We start from the raw sequence: 23,201 nt of genomic DNA on the forward strand, positions 1-23,201 counted from the left end.
GGGTTACAGAAAATAAGGTTTAATAGCCAACATTTCGTAATGCATAATAACATTATGACCAGTTGATGCGAGAGCAAAAAATATGGAACACTATTTTTCTATTGTGAGCAATTCAATTCCCAAAGTATTCAATTCGACCGCATGGTGCGTTGTTTTTCGACTAGCTTTAACAGCCATACATTTATTGTACGGGTATACATTAACTTACGTCTTTGATTATTTCGACCGGCCCGCTAGCCTCTGCTCCCAAATTTCCAATACCGGCAACAGTCTGCTCGACGTCATTGCGACTGAGCCGATGCAAGCTTAGAATTGGACGCCAGCGATTTATATAACAACTCGGAGAACTTGCTGTTGTCTGAGATTATCAAAGACTGACTTGTGATCTGCCGTCATACTCCAATTAATCTGTTTACTTTTTATGCGAGTCATATAACACTATACCGAATAATACGATGATAAAACAGTATTTGTCGGGTCATTATGGTAGGATTTCACATTATAGAGCTAATTTTAAAATTGATGAATTGAAAATGATTTCGTCAGTACAATGTACTGTATTTCTTACGTATTTCAGGAATCTTTGTCTACGATTAAGAGTAATTTTAAAAAAAAACTAAGTTGATACTTATTATTGAACAGCTACTACTCTTGACAAAGTAGGATGCATTTCATCTTCGAAATATTTATATCAACATCAAGGCCAAGAATGTTACTTGAAATATACCGCTGTTTGCCGGTTGATCTTTGACCTCGGTTTGCCACTGGTCAAGGTGAGGGTAAAGAAAGCATGTGTATTTTAACAAAACGCCAAGAAAGAATAGAAAGAGAAAAAGATATTGATCAATATTTGAAAATTGAAATGAAGGTTATGTAACTGTGGCAGCAACATATATTTGGGCAACCGTGAACATTTTATCATCCTGAGTTGAAGGCAATCGCTTAAAGGGCCATGTAGCTGTAACATGTGGGGATTTTTTCCCACTATTTGTAATTTTAATGTCAACTATCAGTGTCCTACTGCCACATGTATGAGCGTTCCTGGCAGCTTGTCAACTTAACCTGTACATGTAGACTGCATTGTCATTATTGACAAGTGAATTACTCGCAGATGACGCACAAAACAAAAACGCACAAAAAAGTGAAAAATTCACAGGGAGTTACAACTACTCGCTCGAAAGTAGGGAGCTTTGAATGTGTGTAGATTTGCGTTTGACAAAATACAGGTGAACCGTTATTAACCCTTTGAGTGCCATAATTTTTCCCTCCACAATTGTAGTGCATTATTTTGTAAGTTTTCATGTACTTTTCTGCATTTTTTATAGTTTTAGACTGGATTTGCATGATTTCCTATTGAACACGATTGGAACTAATTTGGGATAATTGGATAGTGAAGTAATGTCTTTTAAATCTGCAAATGTAAGCTCATCTGCTTTTTGTTACGTTACACACTTGTTTTTATGAGTAATTTGTAATGTTGCAACATTCAGCTAAAGGGCACCAAACATTTTTGAGAAATTTGAAAAATATGAAGATCCAATTATCCCAAATTAGTTCCAATTGTGTTATTGGCTGCAGTTTTTATCAAAATTTCTGAAAAAGTATGAGACAAAATTGTTTAGGTTTTATTCTATAAAGGTGTCATAAGTCGACCTTGACTCAAAGGGTTACTAAATGTCTACCCCCCCCCCCCCCCCCCCCCCCCCCGTTATGGTTCCGGTTTCATAGTACGCGACATCCAATTCGTCAAATAATACACGCGGCTTGGGCGCGGGGACAGCAAAGGACCAATGAATTTAGTCCGGACTAAACTTCAGATGTCAACAACATCATTGGATACACACACATATACAGGCTGTGTTGACAAGCTGGGATTTTTACCGTGTTTTTTAGTAGCGCAATCACAATATTGAAATATTGGACAAGTTCACTGAACGCCACAGTTTACACTACGGAGCATAGAAAAGGATCCAAGCCGTAACTCACAACACGCCAGGTTTAGTGTGCAGTTCGATTGCGGACTTCTGATTGACAAGCGTGACGAATTCAATAATCGCCTGATGAATCACTTCCATTGTTTAATTGATTAATCGAGATCGTTTTATCGACAAGCTGTCGTTTAACTCATCAATACAAGCCGAAGTCAGCTGGTAATCGCGAAGTAAAATTGTCCTGCGCGTGAGAGGGACGAGGTGACTTCAGTATGAAGCATGTAATTAATGATTCGTAGAACGTCGCCGCCAATAATTTACAATACTACCTTTATTGTGCGTAGAGATACTCCCTCAGATGTTGTGTTTTGTGGGTGAAATGTCTTTCATGAAATACCCGGGCCGTATTTGTTCAGGTTATCGAGTCGGTCGTGAAGCGCGGATTAACGTTGCCCAATGCGCATATTGCATAAGTCAAGGACGATGACTCGATTTAACATGACATGTCGGAAAGTTAGATTAAATTTGACCATGACAAAGATTCGACTAACTTGGTTTCACAAAGCCTAATTCCTCAAAGACGGGAGTTGAAGAAGAATATAATACAATTTAAAATTACGATACTAGATTTCTGATTTTTTAATAATATTTTCACAATTTCGTTCTGTAAAGACGAACATTGCCCTTGTCAGCACATCGCACTGTGGGCAACATATTTTTGACATTAAACGAATATATGTCTAGCCTAAAATTAAAATGTTGAGAGTAAATTTTAAAATATTATATTTAGCCTGGCTTTACATATTTATTTTTGAGTGGGTACCAGGTAGTAAACAAACTTTGTCTTTTCCTATGATATTTTGACCACCTTAACGCAAGGCCATGTACCATTCCGTGATTTTCGCCAATTTAACTGACCTCCCTAACCTCTGAGAAATGATACCGATAGGCAGGTCACTCGTTAATCGGGTTGCGCATTCTTTGTTAAGTTTGCTGGTACAGTTCATTACGTCACAGGGGTCAAAGTCACAAAAACAAGGTGGGGGCAATGACTTCAATAACATCTCGGGAAATTATGAAGACCGTCACGACATGCGACATGCGACCTGCGACTTCAAAACTGCGACCTGCGTCCCGCGAGTTTGAAACATGCGACCTGCGACTTCGGCATTTAGACCTAGGTGTAACCTGCGACTTCACAACAGCGACCTGCGTGTTTGTCAAACTGCGACCTGCGACTTCACAACTGCGACATGCGACAACAACACGTAACGTTTCATGGTGTTTTCCTCAGTATTAGATTGGAGGTGTCTTGCGTGAACTTTAATCCTTGAGCGCCAAAGTCTATTTTTGTCCCCTTTATATAATAAACCCCTGTCAATTTTTCTCCAATTTTGCAAAAAATTGGGAAAAACCTGTAGCCAATGAAATGTGATGTCGATTTGGTCCAAAATTATCAAAAAATTACAGAAAAATCATACAATTGGTAAAATTTTGCACTAAAATTTTGGTGGGAGAAAATTACAGCGCTCAAAGGGTAAAACGTGGAAAGGAGATTTAACGTTCAACATCGATCAATTAATAAGCCATTGCTTTCGCTTTGGTAAATCGTTCACCAAGTCTGGCAAAACTCAATTCATGTACACACCAGTTCACTCATTTTCATCTGGAGAGATAATTTTATGACGGAAATGTTGACAGTCCGTGTTAATGCATGGAAAATAATATGCTACGTGATAGGCATTTATATGTTTATATTATAATTTCAAATTATTTTAGATATTCTTCGTCTGCCTTACCTCGCTTCTTTCCTTATGTTATCGACAAACTTTTTGATTTTTAGAAATCTCTGGTATTTATCCTCATTTCACTGTGGTATAACCATCTAGCTGTCTGTTTAATTCATCAGTTGTCCCCCTGTATCATAACTGCGTCAGTGTCATTGCAAACATTCGAATTTTCAGTTATTGCAGTTCATTTTCTAACATTTCCAATTTTGTTCCAATTCTCTAGTGATTGATCATCGGATGTTGCCATCTTTTCGTCTAATTTCATTTTTACTTTTCGTCAAAAAATCGAATTGATCCAACTTTTGTTCAGTTGAAAAAAAAAAATATTCTTACTGGTTAACTTCGGACTACATTTGTCTACACAAATAACATATGCAAAGTAAAGCAGTTAAAATAATACTGATATTGACAGAAGTGCAAACATATTTGCTAACCATGAATAGCCAGAGACCGACTCAAGTTCTTTATAGATAACGCGAGTTAAAACTGTAAAACAGGACATAATTAAACCCTCCTACAATCCTATTTTCAGTCTTTAAGCCTAATATGTACATACTATAATATGTACATATTATTTTTTGTGTGTATATAATATTTAGATCATGTAGGCAGAAAAGTTCCAGAAACTATTAAACACTGATGTAGACGTTTAAAACCCTATTGCTATTGCATTATTTCAGATCGGTTTGCCTTTCGTAAGAAGAAAAATAAATTTGTGCTCTTCGTTTGTGGAATTCTCTACCGTCACAGCTTCATGCCTTCTATCGCTGGTTGAATTCTTTCGCTGGCCGATTTTTGCGTAGGCCAGCGGTGCGAAAATAATGCTCTGGTCGCGAGAATGCGGTAAACCGGCTGTTTTAATATAGTGCAATGGTGTCCCTCGTGTTTTTCAGGCTCGTGTTCAGAGCAATGGTGCGAACAAATCAAGACTGATATCGCAGTTTGACAAACACGCAGGACGCAGGTCGCTGTTGTGAAGTCGCAGGTTAGGCCTACACCTTGGTCTAAATGCCGAAGTCGCAGGTCGTATGTTTCAAAACTCGCAGGACGCAGGTCGCAGTTTTGAAGTCGCAGGTCGTATGTCGCATGTCGTGACCGGTCTTCCATAGGAAATAGAAGCCAAACGTAAGTATTTAACTGCAAGGAGAACAAAAGATTACATTTTGATAGCCTTATACATAAATACATACAAACGCACAAAGAGGATAATTATTCAGCCTCTTTTCGCGCTCACACAACATAGCTTCGTTTGAACGTCATAATTAATAAATTCTAGGTTTATTTCTGGGGTGTATGTTGTAGCACATTTTGCATATTTTTTTCTTTTATGACAGAAAGAAGCCTAGCTATCAATAAAGCTTTAATTCGGAGCCGATTAATTTTCATGCTTTTTAAGCAGAACTTTTGTTTGACGCCTACGCATTTTCTCGCGAAAACAAGTACGTATCTGTCACGCTTCCATTAACTACGGACTTAGTAGACCATTGTTTGTCGAAACAAAGCCGACTATATTTACAGTGGCGCAGCGCTCTGTTATTATTGCGCTAAATAACAACACGAACCTCAAAAGTTTGGTTTCGACATGTTTGGAGTCCCGTCATGTGTTTTGGCATCATGCATATCAAAGGACGATCTTGAAATGTACACAACATTCGAGTTGTAATAAAAAAATGAATATCAAATAATGGTAACAGTAACACAAATTTGTTTCAATGCCGATTGGGGATAATTTCGACTGAGAGTGTAGCCCAGCACCAATTGCATCCTTCGAAATACTTAAGTTAAAACGGAATCAGAAAGTGAAATCTACAACACCGATTTTGCCGCTTTTAAGTTAGGTTTTGATATCAACGGAAATTATATAAGGAGCATATACAAACACAAACTAAACTCTACTTTGTTCAAAAGTGCATTCTGTATTCCGTAATTGATGTCGTTTCAATGTTAAACTATTGTTCTAGTATACTCTTGTCTTTCAATGCACTTCGAATGGGGGAAAACACGTCCACAGTATATAGGTGTCAATATTACGAAGGGAGAACGTGAAGTGGTTTCGTGGTGTAGCGGTTATCACGTCTGCTTTACACGCAGAAGGTCCTGAGTTCGATCCTCAGCGGAACCATTGTCATACCTTTTGATGGCAAATACGAAACATACTGTTATTGACTCGATGCGGCAATAAAGTGGATAAACAAATTCATTACGTAAACATTACGCATTGTCTTTTTTATGGTATGAACCACCTGTTGATTTCATGTCGTCATCCATGACGTATGCGGGCCAAATATTTGTGTTGATGGATCGTCAGGTATTGTCAGAGGTACCCGTCACTTTAAGTGTTATTGTTTGCCTATGGCAGACGATTCAATTGATTTTTAAGTGTTTTGACGCACTGGGCCGGTCGTCAACTGTTCTTTGTTTTGATTTTGCAGAACATTCAATAACTGAACAGAACAACTTTGTCAACGTACGACAGAACAATTTACAACTTAACCAATATTACGCACTTCGCCTAGCATATCTGCCCGCACATTTTATGCACGACGCAAGTGTATCATTGGTAGGATGATTCTTCAAAACACCTATTTTTGCGAAGTATTTTTCGCGTGGAAGTATTTCTGTCACATTTTTTGTCTACGATGAAAGTTTAACAATGGACAAAACTGTAAAAACACCTCAAAATCATGGTCTCATGTATCTACATTTTATACGTTATCTATCCATCTATGAAAAAATGTAGATCTAACCATAAGAATGACACCACCAAAACCACTCCATTTAATGCATGCAGGAAGTTTGGGAAGTGCTCCCTTTATACAAGTCTACTCCATTGGGAAAGACGACAACTGTCGAAGCCGGCTGAGGTCTACTCAGGCGAGGAAACCCCATCGTTGACTTCAGACTGTAGCGCCATCTACGTCGACTTATACAGAGGTGAAACATTGAAATTTTGTCTCTTTTATCAACTTTGTCATACAATTCTATCGGTGTAAACGGAAAGGGAAACGAAAAAAAGCGTCATTTGTTTCCTCAAAGTTTATGATCTCTATTCGCGTGGCCGTCTGTTTCATGGAGAACGCATGAAGAAGGTCTAGTCACGCTCTCCGAACGTGAAAGGGTAAGAATACTACAAAGCTTATGAAGAGGAATGCTGTACGGTTTATGAGATACTTGATCTTAAACTTGACATTCCTGGTCTTCAATTCTGTCATCGCTACGTCATCGTCAACACAGTTGACAATTGTAAAATTTATTGATTTATTCAAACAAGACCGATCGTATTCATTTTCTCTACGGCAATCAAAAACACTTGTGTCGTTGTAGCTCGTCAGTTCCTATACAGAGATGTATTTGATCGCATGGAAGTTTTCTATAGCAGTCTTTTTAATCGTCACACCTGTTGCAGGATCGATGTGATTTTGTGCAAGATCACGGTACATTTGTTTCAATTGGTTTGTACATGATCAGTCATACTTGGCTTACGATTGTTAGCAGCCCGATAAATCACAAAATATCACAGCTTGCAAACGAAAAATAGGCGATCAAACTTAATCAAAACCGACAAACACCAATAATGTCGTCAGCTGTCGATACTTTAATCTTTTGCTGGGTACTGTGATTATCATAATCGCGCCGTGTGAGTTGTAAAGAATCTTCTTGTCACGACTATTTGACAGTCGTACCTATGAACAGTGTCCAGTCCTGGCGTGCGGGAGAGAAAAAATAAACATCCTCACCGTCTCTCTGTCTCTCTGTCTGTCTGTCTCTGTCTGTCTCTGTCTGTCTGTCTGTCTGTCTGTCTGTCTGTCTGTCTGTCTCTCTCTCTCTCTCTCTCTCTCTCTCTCTCTCCTCTCTCTCTCTCTCTCTCTCTCTCTCTCTCTCTCTCTCTCTCTCTCTCTCTCTCTCTCTCTCTCTCTCTCTCTCTATTATTTCAAGAGCAATGCGGAACTTCAAAGAGTGTGACTGAAGCTAGCACGCTAGCGCTCCTCAAAACTACAAGTTTAAACTTTTGCTCCCATATTGCTCAAGAAATCTATGAATAATCTATAATAACCGTGCGAAAGTTGGATTTGAGACGTAAAATACCTGAAACGTACCCGTGTTTGATATCAAAACTAGCTGCCACTCTCAGTGTTAACTCAATTAGAAGCAATTTAATCTCCGAAGTTTCACAAAATCGAGACAGCCAGAAGTTGTTTCTGTACAAATCCCAAAATAAGTCAGCACGAACATTTATAGAACAGCGTTGGATACGATCTAGGTTATTAAGACTACATTCTGTGATGTATTTACTGTAATTTTAAAGGAACGCGCCTTGGGGACTCTCAAACTTTAACAATTCTTTTCTGATCTACCACTTGTGGAGGCTCATTTTAAAGCTCTTGGAGGAAAAAAATTACGTTTTAGTTTTTCGAAAATCAAACATTTTATTTTTACTCCATAGGCTTAACACAGGAATGGCGGCCATTTTGAATTTTAAATATCGGTAAATCTTGAGTAATTTGTTTCTTTAGTACCAATGTACCAAAATTTGCGCGGTGACCCCCGATTTTCATTCTTGATTTTGAAAGAAAAACGTTGAAAGATTCACCGAGGAAAGTTTGAGCGAACTTTAAGTCTTTCATTTTAAAGGCGCCTACTACCTTAAATGGAAGTGCGCCTTATTATACTACGGCTACTAGATTCAATGTATCGACGCGCATCACCCACGAAACAAAATTTTCTCAGGGCCCCATACCATGCATTTCTAGACATTGCACACTCACATTGAATCATGACACATCCTATGTACAACGTCATTTCTCGATAGCTTACAGTATAGGAAGTTCAGTCGACTTTGTTCAAGTCTGTGATTTGAGAACGTGTGAGTTTGGTGAACGCGATGATTTGTCATTTGTTTTCGTATGCAACGTGTGACACAGGGAACTGAGTAATCTTGTTGTTGTTGTTGTTGTTGTTGTTGTTGTTGTTGTTGTTGTTGATGGTGATGATGACGATAATAAAAAATATTAAAAAAACAACGTGTCATTCCTTGCTGTTGTTTGTCGATGTTGTAGATAATTGTAAAAGAAAACTGTAATCGTGACCAAAAAACGACGTAGGTCGCTCAACGTCACTCCCGTCCTATTATACGGGAGTGACGTTGAGCGACCTACGTCGTTTTTTGGTCACGATTACAGTTTTCTTTTACAATTATCTACAACATCGACAAACAACAGCAAGGAATGACACGTTGTTTTTTTAATATTTTTTATTATCGTCATCATCACCATCAACAATAACAACAACAACAACAACAACAACAACAACAACAACAACAACAACAACAAGATTACTCAGTTCCCTGTGATGCAACGTGTGAGTCAGGTGAACGCGATGAGTGTGGGGTGAACGCGATGAGTGTGGGGTGAACGCGATGAGTGTGGGGTGAACGCGATGCAGGGGAGTTCATCCTAGTTGAGTGAACACGATAAAGGGGAGTTTCACCCGAAATCATGAATCCGACAGAAACAAACTCACCACTGCGCAGACTCAAAGGTAACACGTTCGATCGCCAGGAAAACCTGACCTGGGCTGCCAAATTTCAAATAGGTTTGAATGAAATAGAAGCGATACAAGATAAACTGTTGCAAATATTTTTTTTTAATTCACCGACTTGCATCGAGTTTAGAAATTCAGCTTCCCGTCTAACCATGGAAGTTTCTTTTAATTGTTACTCTTTCGAAATGGGCGTAAATTCTCCTGTTCTTTTATTTCCATGTTATATGATGATAAACTGTCAAAATCTCGGACCTGTACTACAGCGTGACCTTTACATTTTGCTATATCACATACTTGGTAAATGTTACTGGTATACGGTCACTCAACAATGGCAAGATGCCAAATTTTTACATGTGCCGGCATTTTGTCGTCGTATGCAAGTACTTGTCGACAGTGACCACCGGGTCTTTGACCTGTCCGGAATCGTGGTATATTGTCGTTACCCTTCGAAGAACTGTGTATGTTGCGCTGCTGCATGGCAGAATATCGGCGGAGGCAGATGACGTTTTGCATTAATAACTGGTAACCTAAGGAGTCGGTAAGGCAGGTAAGGGCTGTACAAGGGATTATCCTCAGTGCATATAGCTAGGGGGCCAATCGGAAACATGTTTTTATTCGTATCCAGAACTTTATTTTCTTTACCTATTTGAACTTGCGCAAGTTTCTCATAAATCAACTCTGCCAAGTCCGACTACCAGTAAGCTTAAACCATCGACGTGGCGTGATTAACGTTAATTGATAATTACGAATCCACCTTGCAAATTATACGTTTTAAAAATGAATAAATTACGTAACAAATACATCAATATTCGAGACATCTGGCCGTTATCAATAGCTGTTAAAAGTATGATAAAACTCCCTCGAACGTTTGCAAGCTAATCATTTGACACTACGACATTCCAACTTGGTTAGGGCCTTCGTCTCATCTACTATCATGTTAGATATCCCAGGTAATTTAAAATGACAGACAAATAAAATATTAGATAAATTAATATTATAGACTATCTCCTGTACCAATGAATAGTGCAGTGTCAGTCCATGCATAAATAAGAGAAATTTGAGTTGTCATATTGTCATTTTTCTCGAAACATTTTTGCGACAGTTTCTTGATACCTGTCACAAAACACCTGTTGTGTTCGAAATGACGACAGCATGTTTGATTTCAAGCTGAAATGACCAGAGCGTTTATGTCTTTCAAAAAATGCTCAAAAGTTTTGCCGACTCGGCATTTCCTTGTAATATTTTTGTGTGATTTTGCTTTTACATTGATAGGTCAATAACGCTTGTATGTTTCATGTATTTGAAATCTACACGTACAGGCACATTACAGAAAGCTGCACCCGTGGGGCAAACTTTTACGACAGTGATTCAATATTAATCAGCTTCCTCCTTCTTTAAAGACTGAAATTTATCATATAGTTATATAGATTGCGTAAAATCAAAGGATGAAATATATTTTTTGATGTAGTGTAGTTAAAGTTGGCCGGAAACACTAATTTGTATTCCTGTCAAAGCACATGTTGCAACATTTTTCAATTAATGAGGAAAATTACAATATCTTTGAAGTTGTACTTTTCGCAATCTTCAAAGCAGATTAATCTTTAAATATCTTTTTATAATTCGATTTGAGACGGAAACATAAACAGTGTAGGGAAGGACTAACTTACCAGTCTGTCCCAAGGTTTCATGTCAAAGTGTCGTAGGCACGATGTATCACCACGTCAACTGGCAAACGAAATAGAGTGGAATGGTGAGTATGCAACAAAGCGAACAGTTTCCGTCAAGTGCGCATTCTGTCAAAAACAACGGATTGGGCAAAATGTGCATATGCTTATGTGTGTGTGTGTGTGTGTGTGTGTGTGTGTGAGAGAGAGAGAGAGACAGAGAGAGAGAGAGACAGAGAGAGAGAGAGAGAGGGGGGGGAGATGTGGGCAAACAGAAACATGCAGGCGGACTTACGGACGGGCATGCCGTTTCAGTACACAATTAGCCCTTGATTGGTTCCATTTTTAACGGTTTTACCGTACCAGTCAATAATCATCGTGCCTTTTCTTATCGACTATTTTTATTGCTATCAGACCAATTTATCGTTCTGTCATATATATAAATATGTGGTATTTTTGAAAAGAAAAAGAAGCAGACATCGATGCCAGCTAGCCTTGAACTCTATCATGGTCCCGATCGTGACCTTAATCGTCACCCGAAGCTGGGTTTAAAATCCTATGAATAACTTCCACCGTTATTAGCGCCTTTGCCTTTCTGTATTCAGTAACTCTTTCGTTTTGCAGGCATGCATGGAAACCCATTGAATTTTGTCGTGTTTTATGAAGAAAGGAGGACTCCAAGATTAAAACACTTTTCTTTGCTTTGGACACCCTAAACAACGATTCACTTTTGTACTGAAGCATAAGTCACCATTTTACCATATTGCTGATTGCCAAGCTAATATTTATACATCACGGTGTTTAATTTTTACTAGAAACCCCCTGCATTATGTGGTCTCACAACTATGTTTAAAAACATGTTCATACACTGTCAAATTGCCATTTTGACGATTGGTCACATTAACAGCAATATTGACAAACTATTTCAGTATACATCCGTACAGTTTAATTGTGTTTCGTGAAAATGGGCTTTTCTGTTACGGCCCTAAGTGTATATACATATATAACAATACATTTCTTTCTGTGTTCTCCATCGCTATTAAACTACATCATTACCTGATATTTAACACACACATCAAACACAGTACCAGCAAAATTTGCGCAATTACGTATATAGTTCTGTGACGTTTGAAGCGCACCAAACTCTGGCCCGTGCAACACAAAGGGCTGAAAGGGTGTGGTCTTTTGTCGACACCTCGTCGAAAACTGACCGTTGACCTCACTACATAATGCCCCGTAGAAAGTAAGATGGCAGTTCGCGGTGTTTATTTAGCGCCAATTTAATTTTGGAACGTCCTCTTTTCTGGGGTCAAACTGTTGTTCATCATATCATAAAAGACAGAGGCAGGTCTTGAACCCCTGTCCCTTTTCTTTCTGTGAGGCGAGCTTTGACGGTTTCGTATTGTCAGAAATTTAGCCTTCTTTGTCCTGAAGTTATCATTTATATCGATATCTCGAGATAATCGTGCATATGTTCACTGTTTGTGGTTTATGGGAAACTATATCATATCACTATATTGATGGCGAAAATAAAGTGATCTGATTGGTCGAGAGGTGAAATAACCGTGTTATATTCGTGACAGCCTGGTTGTAACACGCGCGAACTCTGAACTGGAGAAAAATTCCTTTCACGCAAGAATTTCAATATATTCTTATGATATCATAGAAATAAACCACCCTAGCAACGGGTATACCACTAAGTATTTTGACCAGTTCACTCCATATATGCACTCGCTATCGCTCGAACATATATGTCGTGAACTGGTCAAAATCTCGTGGTATACCGTCGCTCGGTCCACGACGTCAACCATCAGTTACTTCATATAGAAATGCTGTACACGTCAGGAACTGTGGTCAATAACACTACCCCCGGTGAATGTTCCAGCAAGTCAACTTTGTCGTACTGTATGACGACCCCTTCAATTTACTTCCTAACATTATTATTTAACATGGTAAACACTTTACAATATGAAGGAGATCGATATCTGTATTACAGGTACTGAGAATGCGCCTCTAGGACAGATATTCGGGTTCTCATATTTTCACAATTCTTTTCTGGTCTGGTACTGCTCGTATTGGCTCATTTTAAAGCTCGTGGAGTCAATAAAAATTTTACCATTTTACTTTTGCGAAAAATCTAAAATTTAATTCCCCGTAGAGTTATCGCTGGAAAGCGGCCATTTTGAATTTCAAGTGTAATATTAGGCAACTGAAATTTGTTTCTCTTATACCAAATTTTGTACGTTGACCACCTGATCGTTATCCTATACTTCGAAAGGGGGCGGTTTTAAGTTTCCTCGATGAAAGTTTTAGCAAAAATGTAATCAATTTCGAGGCGCTTACTTTAATATACGAATATTCATTTGGCAAACAGAGCATTTATATTTTTAGATTCCGATTCATACGTATCGACTTTTTCATTTTATCGAAGAGACAGTTTCTTGCATATGTAAACTAGGTTTTGGCTTGCTTTAGACGTTTATTGAAAAAAAATATATTACCAGTGCATTTGTTATACCTTCTTCTTCTTACAGCACACACTTTGGCATACATAGACATATACATCACCTTGGTAACGCTCCATAGGTAGGGGAAATTGTTGCCAAGGTTAGAGCATACCGCTAGTATACACATTACAGTTTACTCTTTTGTTGTTTTTTATCACTATGCGGTACAATACAAAATGGCATAATTGTGATCATTTTCTGGATTGATGTTTGCGGTATACTATTCCCACTTATAATAAGCTTATGTTTTATGATTGTGTTAAGCAGTTGAGCAGTACATGGAAATGTATTATCCTTATTTGACGAATTCGTTTAGTTTTTTTACAGCCCTGTAGTCACTGACTTCCGGTAGACACAGTAAAATGAGTCAGAACAAACACGGTACGGAAGTGTGGGACATTTGATACGACCTGGATAGATTCATAATGCTGAGATGAATGCATTTCAAATGAATAGATAAAGATAGATAGATAGATAGATAGATAGATAGATAGATAGATAGATAGATAGATAGATAGATAGATAGATAGATAGATAGATAATAGATAGATAGACACATTCTTACATACAAACACACATACATACATACATACATACGTACATACGCACATACATACATAACATACATACATACATACATACATACATACATACATACATACATACATACATACATACATACATACATACATACATACATACATACATACATACATACATACATACATTACTAGGTCTTGTTCTAGACAAATCATAAACTACAGATAACGCAGAAAATGAACAGATATTTTACGTTTTAATTTATGTCAGCATATGTATCCATATACATATTTACTTGTTTCTTTATCTTTCTATGTTTGACAGTTCGCTCAAAATACCATCGCTGACGTGTGTTTTTGTATGAACCCCGTGACGGGTTGGCAAATCATCGTTTCGTGAACATTTTTACCGGTAGAAAGCCAAAACTTTCGTCAATAAAATTGTGCACCCATTTTAGTTCATGAGTAACTTCGAAGTGAATATATAGAGTTATTCTGTGATCACAAAGATTGCAACGATTGAAAAACCATTATAACTGAAATAGCAATGGTACATATTGGTTTGTCGATAGAAACCTTATAGATGTCCCCGAGATATCTCTGTCATGTACTTAATATTAATAAGCATTTTGAACCGATAGGCTCACATAAGATGAACTTTCCCTATTTAACAGGCACACTTCAACAAAAATCTTCTACAGAGGAAACAGAAAAATGGAGAAAAATTTTCGATAAAAGTAAATTAAATGAAAATGTCACTTTTATGACAGTTACATGAGACAGAACAAGTCAGAGTCGATCGGGCGCTTTGACGAATTTAAAACGCATAAATTGGAACTTGAAAGTGTTTTAATATCAGATGGCAGACAGACAGACAGACAGACAGGCAGACAAACAGACGGACCAAGGTGTAGAAAGAAAGAGAGAGAGAGAGCACTGTTCTCAACCATAGTGGTAGTTATCGTGTAATGATAAATGTTTCATTCTAAAATTAGAATTGGTGAGACAGTGCACACACTGGACAGTCTGTGCGTGGTTTGACCATACGTGTGGGTAGATGCCAACTGACGAGAAATGGCCCGTCACGACAAACACGTCAACTGCGGCTATCTACTTACAACTTGAACAACAACGAATTAAAAAAGTAGTTTGATTACACGAAAAAACTTAATCAAAGTTTCTCTCGGCGAAACATTCAATTGCGTTTTTCGTAATGACAGAACATAACAAAAATTATAAAGTAAAATATGAAATTTGAAATCAGTCTCATAGTCCAAATATGATATTTTACTTTTTAAAGTAATAGTTGTTTCAGACAAAATATGAGAAAGGCAGCACTTACCGGGATGGCAAGAATCAAGCGACGTTACAACAGCGAATTTGAGGAAAAAGGATGACTTTGCTTCGGATGGGACCACGAACCCGGCTCCAACTGACGGTGCCTACCTATTGGCGATGATGTGTCAATACTACAGGTCACGTGACGACTTATTCGACAGAACGGACCGACTCTCGCTGACTAAAATTTTACGTCACATCTAGCAGTCGTCACACAGATGGAAAGTCTGTGACGTGCGGCAGTTTGCGCAATAATGTACGGAATTTCAAAATTCTGTATTTGAATAGAAATGCTAATTACTGAGGGACAACCAACTGCACAGTTGAAACAACGAATGAATAAAAAATTAACATTTCTGACCTGGGTCGTTAATAGGTATTTTCTTATTCAAATGGAAATGAAATCTACAGCATTTATCCAGAAATTTGCATAAAATACTTAAAAATAGTACTCTGTAACAAGGCATGACAATACCGCTCTCTACATGATGCGGGTTTGAGTTTTGTTATAAACAGAGTATGCTGGTTTGACGCGCTTAGGATATTACAGTACGCTGTGGGAGTTTGAAATATCACGTTAGTATATATCATAGTGTTTTTTGTCCTATTTATAAAATTACCCTAGCTTTGGTTTGGTTTTCGCCTAATAAAGACTGGGTAAGCAATATCACAATAAATTGATAATAGAATATGACAACATATTGCGGAGAGGACGTGTATTTGATAAAAAGAATCCGCATAGAAAAATATAATCCGCAATGAAGATATTAAAACTCTACTTGCGCATTTTTGGAGTATATTTGTTTACGACAATTTCTTGCGCTACTCCAAAAATCTACACCAAAATAACGTTGGATAATTTGTCAGCACAGCCTGAATATCAATTATGTCCGACGTTATCGTTGGCAAATTGCCTTTCGTCCGGGTTAGAATTCATTTGTGTACGATAACACTGCAGGCCTATACGTTGCTTGTTGACATGGCCGATATTTTTTATAGTTCACATACAGTACTTTTTGGAATGCGGATATAATGCATATTGTTTTATAGATCTACTCTCTCTTCATATAATTCAGGACCAGGGTCTGTATACAGACTGAGATAGAACGGGGGAACCCACTGACTCGAGGGATCGGCTTCTGAATATGGAATGGGTCGGCTGTCATATCGCGAGAAGGACGCGGGAAAAATTATTGACAAAATTATGGAATTTATTATCTTACGTTTGAAATAATGAGTTATGTGACACTGAAACTGTGCCTATATACGTTTGCTCGGGTATCAAGAGGGGAATGTATTTTTAGCTCATTTTAGGGTGTAAAAGTTTACATTCCACGGTTATGGGGTCCGTATCGTGTGACGGATCCATTATCATTGCTCTGGGTTACTGCGTTACAGGACCTAGCACTTAAAGATTCATGAGTAAAATGGGTGTCGCTCACACTAAGTTAATAAAGAATTGATTTTCGTATTGGAAAAATATGCCTGTGAAAATACTTTTAGGGTATTAGTCGAGTTGTCCGGTGTATGGCTAAAAAAGAAAAGACCGTGCAATGTCACAGGAAACATGAGGTTACTACGAATTTATGGTCACCGGTTTGACCCACTCAGGGCGCCCTCAGAATTCAGTGGCGCGCTGTTCATAAAAATGATGTGGAATATAACTAATTGATTTTAACAACAGGTAGAGCTTGGGTGAAAGTCAAGATCATTGATAAACAGTTTCAAATAATCACTTGAAAGCGCGTTAAATACCGTAAATTACTGGATGAGTAATACTCGGTATGGCATCGATATCTTCGGCCGCAGCCGCTTTTCTGTTCGCGTTCAGCAAATAGCGCCCGGTCTCAAATATCGGGCACTTTTACAATGCGCACAATTCAAGGACGAATTATTTCTTCATTTTTCGGCAAGTGACAACTGTAATTTTTTGACAAATTTCCAGAATCCCCCTTCATCAGTAAAAAGTAATACTACACCGGTTGTTTGGGTGGAAAGAGAATTTTTCACCGAAAATTTTACCCTTTTTAGGCTGCGTTCACAAATAACGATTGGGGGGGGGGGGCTGGAGGAATCTCGATTGAAATCTTATTTTTTTTCAGATCCCCCCTAAGTACCCTAAAAAATTTTCAAATGCCCCCCCCCCCTCTATGGTCAAAATTTTTCAAGTCCCCCTCGAACTATCACAGGCCCGCACATTTGTAAAGGATGTGAGCGCAGAAAAAATAAACATGTATTGCGCCGTACTGCTAACAGGTTTCAACACTTATTGGTCTAAAAGCCAACTTGCTCCTGTTGAAGAGCACACAAAATGCAATCATGAGAGAGTAGGAAAATTGTGAATGCTGGCTAATTGCCGTATTGCACAGTGACCTACTACCAAAAAATTGTTTCAAAACTACAAGACCTATATGAATAGATGCTACTCAAAATTGACAATACCGGAAGGTTAAAATATTCCATCAAATAAATGTTTTAATCTCTGAAATTTTGGGTGTGATAATTGCAAATTCGGTTAAAAAATAAATAATTCCATTTGGTCACATATTTTTTCTTTTAGTCTTTACTATTCAAAGTTTTACTTCTGTATCACTTTATAATAAGAGTGTGAAAATTTAGAAATCAAGCAAGGTGACCCCATCTTTTTTCTTTAATGTTTGATTATTCTCATATGCCAGAATTCAAACATTTCTATGTTTTCTTCCATGTGTTGCTCTCTGACCTGATCTTGTGTACAAGTGAGTTTCACTGTCATGAGTGTCATTTGACCAAAACTCTTCTTCAACTACCATGTACATCAGAGTCAGAGCTGTCTCTGTCACTGTTCAGGTATGCAGTGACAGTGACACTGCAGTAGCAGGGTAGTATCTGATAGTGACACTACCCGTAGGCAGTAGCTGTATTAACTTTGATAATTTTAGCAATATTTTTGTTCAGTTTTACAACTGTGTTCTTGTTCTACTCCCTACAGCATGTTGAATTGTCCAGTATTCAGCTTGTTATCACAGCCTATGTATGTGTACCATGCATTTGTATCACTGACAACTGACTGTCAGTCTGGACTCCAATTAAATTATCACCAAATACATATTTATATTTATATATACAGGCTTTGTCGACAAACTAAATATTGTGTGTTTGAGCATGCTGTAGGGAGATAGCAAGAAACTGTAGTTGTTATATTGCATAGAAATATTGCAGAAATCATTAACAGTTGCAGCTTCTGCCCTGTTACGAGGCTCAAGTTTGTTTTTTACGACAAATCACACGTTTAGATTTTTCAAGATAAAAGTCATGAAATGTGACAAAATGGTTCTAGATTTTGTTAAATTATTACTAACATTACATCATTTAGATGACATAAAAACTGGTATTCATTTTTCATTGAATTACCTACAAAAACTTGGAATTGTAAAATGTAAAACTCAAAGGGGACCCAAAAATTTTCAAGTCCCCCCCCTACAGGTAGAGCAAATTTTCAAGTCTCCCCCTCCACTACCCCCAAAATTTTCGAATCCCCCCTGAATTCCTCCACCCCCCCCCCAACCGTTTTTTGTGAACGCAGCCTTAAGTTATCAAATATACAATTACCGATACCGCGCATCAGCAAACGTGAACACTAACATGTTGGAATACAGTGTGGTAGGTCCTTAAAAAGGGTGTCTTTTTAAAACGTCAGAATTTTTTTTCATCTGACTGTTATGTGACCAAACGTCGGGAACTTATTGCTATTACTATGATGCTGAATGAAACAGTATCTTGAAATTACTGCTTTTCACTTTAACCGCATTTACGTTTGCTAGCCAATGAGAGTCACGTCTCTGGGCTGTTGCTCGCATTTTCTTCCTCAGCTCAGCATACGTTTTCTTTTCACCTTTTTTTCTTTTTTGACAGATGAAAGTGTTTTCAGGAAACTGTTTTTCAGCTGTTTTGCGATAATCCGGGAATTTAAAATCTAATGTTTTATGTACCACTGGTGTTGTCATATCATCCGTCATAACCCGAAGCGCCCTCAGGCGATGGATATGGTTTCACTTTAAAGGGACATTATCGGTATCTTTTCATCCTTTTTACGCCAATAGTGTTGCAAACGAGCAGTTCCTGATGTTGTTCGATTTATTGAAAGATGTCTAAAAACGGTCGACCATGGACACTTCTATCCCATCTTGCCTACACTGTGTAGAAGAACCTCGGGTCAGAGGTTAACAGTAGCCCACCTAAAACCTCTGACCCGAGGTTTTTCTACACAGTGTAGGCAAGATGGGATAGAAGTTGTCCATGGTCGACCATTTTTTAGACATCTTTCAATAAGGCAAACATCATCAGCAACTGCTCGTTTGCAACAATATTGGTGAGAAAGGGGTCAAAAGATAGCGATAATGTCCCTTTAAATACATCGGGCACAAGACCGCTAGCTACTAATTAATTTCCCATAGGCCACCACAGTAGCGTTGAGTTCAATGTTCCTGTTTTACAAGCGACCTAGCGGCCGATATAGCTCCGCTGTGTTTATGTAGAGAATAACTATTTTTGACACATGTTGATGAAGAAGGAGGAAATCTTGATAGCTCAATGCAGTGGCCAGAAAAAAGTGGCTAAAATTAGCTGCACAAATACACAATTGAAGATTTCATCATACTTTGAATATATCACATCGGATCATCCCTAGGAACATGTCAACCAAAGCTATCTGATGAGTAGTGTTTTGAGAATAAAATTTTCTGATCAAAATGGCAACAATTGCCCCCCAAAATAAAAATTGCAGATTTCATCATAATTTCAAAAGATCAAATTTAGTTCATCTATAGAAACCTGTATACCAAATTTCAAAGCTGTTAGACCAGTACTTTTGAGAAATACATATTTTGACCAAAAATGGGAAAAATTGCCACAAAATTCAAAATTGCAGATTTCATCATCATTTCAATAAATATCATTTAGTTCATCTATGGAAACCTGTATACCAAATTTCAAAGCTATCAGATGAGCAGTTTTTGAAATACACATTTTTTGACCTAAAATTGCAAAAATTGCCCCAAAAATACAAAACAACAGATTTCAGGAGAAATTAAATATATATTACTTAGCTCATCTGTAGGAACCTGTATACCAAATTTCAAAGCTATCAGACCAGTACTTTTTGAGAAACACGTTTTTTGACCAAAAATGGCAAAAATTGCCCCAAAATTACAAAATTGCAGATTTCATCATAATTTCAATAAATATCATTAAGGTGATCTGTAGGAACCTGTATACTAAATTGCAAAGCTATCAGATGAGTACTTTTGGAAATACACATTTTTTGACCAAAAATGGCAAAAATTGCCCCAAAAATACAAAATTGCAGATTTCATAATAATTTCAATAAATATCATTTAGTTCATGTGTAGGAACCTCTATACCAAATTTCAAAGCTATGAGATAAGTCTTTTTGGAAATACACATTTTTTGACCAAAAATGGCAAAAATTGCCCTAAAAATACAAAATTACAGATTTCATCAGAAATTCAATACATATTACTTAGTGCATCTATAAAAACCTGTATACCAAATTTCAAAACTATCAGACCAGTACTTTTTGAGAAATACATTTTTTGACCAAAAATGGCAAAAATTGCCTTAAAAATGCAAATTTGCATATTTCTGCACAATTTGAACAAATCTGAAATAGATCATCCCTAGGGACATATGTACCAAATATCAAAGCTATCTGACTGGTAGTTTTGAAGAAGGAGATTTTTAAAGATTTTTTTTCCAAAAATGACAAAAATTGCCTTAAAAATACAAATATGCAAATTTCACCACAAATTGAACAAATCTGACTGAAGTCACCCTAAGTAAACTGCATATTAAATTTCAAAGCAATCGGACAAGCGGTTTCAGAGAAGAAGATTTTTTTACCAAAAACACCAAAAAATGCCCCAAAAATACAAATATGCAAATTTCACCACGATTTGAACAAACTTAAGTGAGGTCACCCCAAGTGAACTGCATATAAAATTTCAAAGCAATTGGACTTGCGGTTTCAGAGGAGAAGGCAATTGTTGACGGATGACGACGACGGACGACGGACGACGACGGAAAATCAACCTATTTGATAAGCTCCGCGTCGCTGACAGCGGAGCTAAAAACATTCAGCGGCACGAATCCTCTTAACAGGTGTTAGGTCAATGTCAGCCTGACTACTGATGAATTTTTCGTGTGGGCAAGTCCACGGAAATTTTGAGATGGCGATGAAAATAGCGCCCTCAGTGGTGTTTCAGGCTTATTGTTATGATTTCTATGGGCCTTAGAACTCCACATATTACCACAGAATGCTTCAGCCATTATTCACAAGTCTGCATTTTGATTCAGGCAGAAAAATATCTTTACAATAATACTTCACATTAAAGTTCAAACTAAACAAGCATCCATGCAGATATCAAAACTTCAAGGTCTGCATTATATTCCTTCCGAACTATCTTTGTGTGAATTGGTTACCCAGAAGTGAATTAGTGGTCTTGTGCCATCGATCCCCATTTAATACTCTTCAAGATCAACCCACCAAACATAGAAGACTCATCCATCAAATTCAGAATTCCAAGGCACACTCATCATTGTCTTCTTTCCATCAAATTCACGTTCCAAGGCACACTCACTAGGGTCTTCCTTCAATCAAATTCATGTTCCAAGGCACACTCATTATTGTCATTGTAATACACAGCTGTTTTTCCATATAGCACAACATTACACACTGCACACACAGTTAGATGCAAAGTATAGTTCATTTTATTCAAACTTGTATATACAAATTATATACAGGGGTAGTTCGTTTTTACAGAACTTGAGTTTTTTTTGAGGAATTATCAGCCACACACTAAAGCTTAAGACATGGTAATGCAAGGTGAAGAGTTGGAATTAACTGAGGAGTGTTATAAAACTCCCTTTGAGGGATTTGTGAGGGTAGGCTATATGCAGAATACAGAACTCTATGTACATGCCAAATATAAAGCTTTTTAAGAATCAGACACCTGTGAAAGTTGCTACTGTAACTGTAAAACAGTGGGACCAGTTACTACATGATCTAACGAAACTGAAAACTGCCATTTTTGGATAATGTTGATTCTAATTTCTTAGAATTGCTGAACAAGAGGGTTTTCAATAGCAGTCTTGTACAATCTTATGCAAGATGAGAGCAAATCCAGAACAAGAGTGTCCAATCTTCTCTATGCTAGGGAGCTCTATGAACATAGCCCTCCAGCAGGAGGTCAAATTGTAATATGGCAACATATAAGCCAAGCGCTCCAAAATTTTTGCATACAGGTGTAATTTTGATGTAACAATAATGCTATCGCATACAACTTTGAAAAAGTGTGATCACTTTTTAACAAGTCATCGTAGAGGACACAGTCCCCACTTGTTAATGGGTACTTTGATTACAAATCCTCAGAGAGGATAGAGTCCTCTTCATGAATTTGGTCTGATGTCCTTTTACTAAGTTTGAATAAAATCGGTGAATAAAATCGGTTGAGACGTGCCCTAGTTTTGGCTAACGACATGAAAAAATTGTAACAAAATGGCTGCCATGCAGTCATATTGGATCATATCATGAAACAAATTGACTTACATATGTATGACATAGGTTAATGTCCTTGTACCAACTTTGAATAAAATCGGTTGAGATATGCCCGAGTTATGGCTCTGTACATGAAAAAATCATAACAAAATGGCCACACGGCAGCCATATTGGATCGTATCACAAACCAAATTGACGTCCATGTCTATGACATTGGTCAATGTCCTTGTACCAACTTTGAATAAAATCGGTTGAAACATGTCTGAGTTATGGCTCTGTACATGAAAAAATCATAACAAAATGGCCGCCTGGCAGCCATATTGGATCGTATCACAA

The 23,201-nt window shown here is 37.6% G+C and overlaps 1 protein-coding gene and 1 non-coding gene across 7 annotated transcripts in view; one reads left to right on the top strand and one right to left on the bottom strand.

The window, feature by feature from the left end:
• Positions 1–15,621, bottom strand: part of LOC139133496 (sulfotransferase 4A1-like) — a 33,312-nt gene extending 17,691 nt beyond the window's left edge. For 3 of the 6 annotated variants that reach the window (XM_070700129.1, XM_070700124.1, XM_070700123.1), the window contains exons 1-2: positions 15,315–15,620; positions 10,930–10,987 (exon numbers count right to left, since the gene is read on the bottom strand). In XM_070700129.1, the coding sequence (XP_070556230.1) occupies positions 10,930–10,950 (21 nt within the window). In that variant the 5' untranslated portion in view covers positions 10,951–10,987; positions 15,315–15,620. Of the gene's footprint in view, positions 1–10,929; positions 10,988–15,314 lie in introns of those variants that run through there. The other 3 variants (XM_070700126.1, XM_070700130.1, XM_070700127.1) reach the window with 3 other exon arrangements.
• On the top strand, positions 5,771–5,843 carry Trnav-uac (transfer RNA valine (anticodon UAC)). Its single transcript has one exon. It is a non-coding gene; the product is annotated as a tRNA-Val (tRNA).
• Positions 15,622–23,201: the final 7,580 nt, after the last annotated feature.

The sequence above is a fragment of the Ptychodera flava genome, chromosome 5 (assembly GCF_041260155.1).
Source record: "Ptychodera flava strain L36383 chromosome 5, AS_Pfla_20210202, whole genome shotgun sequence".
NCBI lineage: Eukaryota > Metazoa > Hemichordata > Enteropneusta > Ptychoderidae > Ptychodera > Ptychodera flava.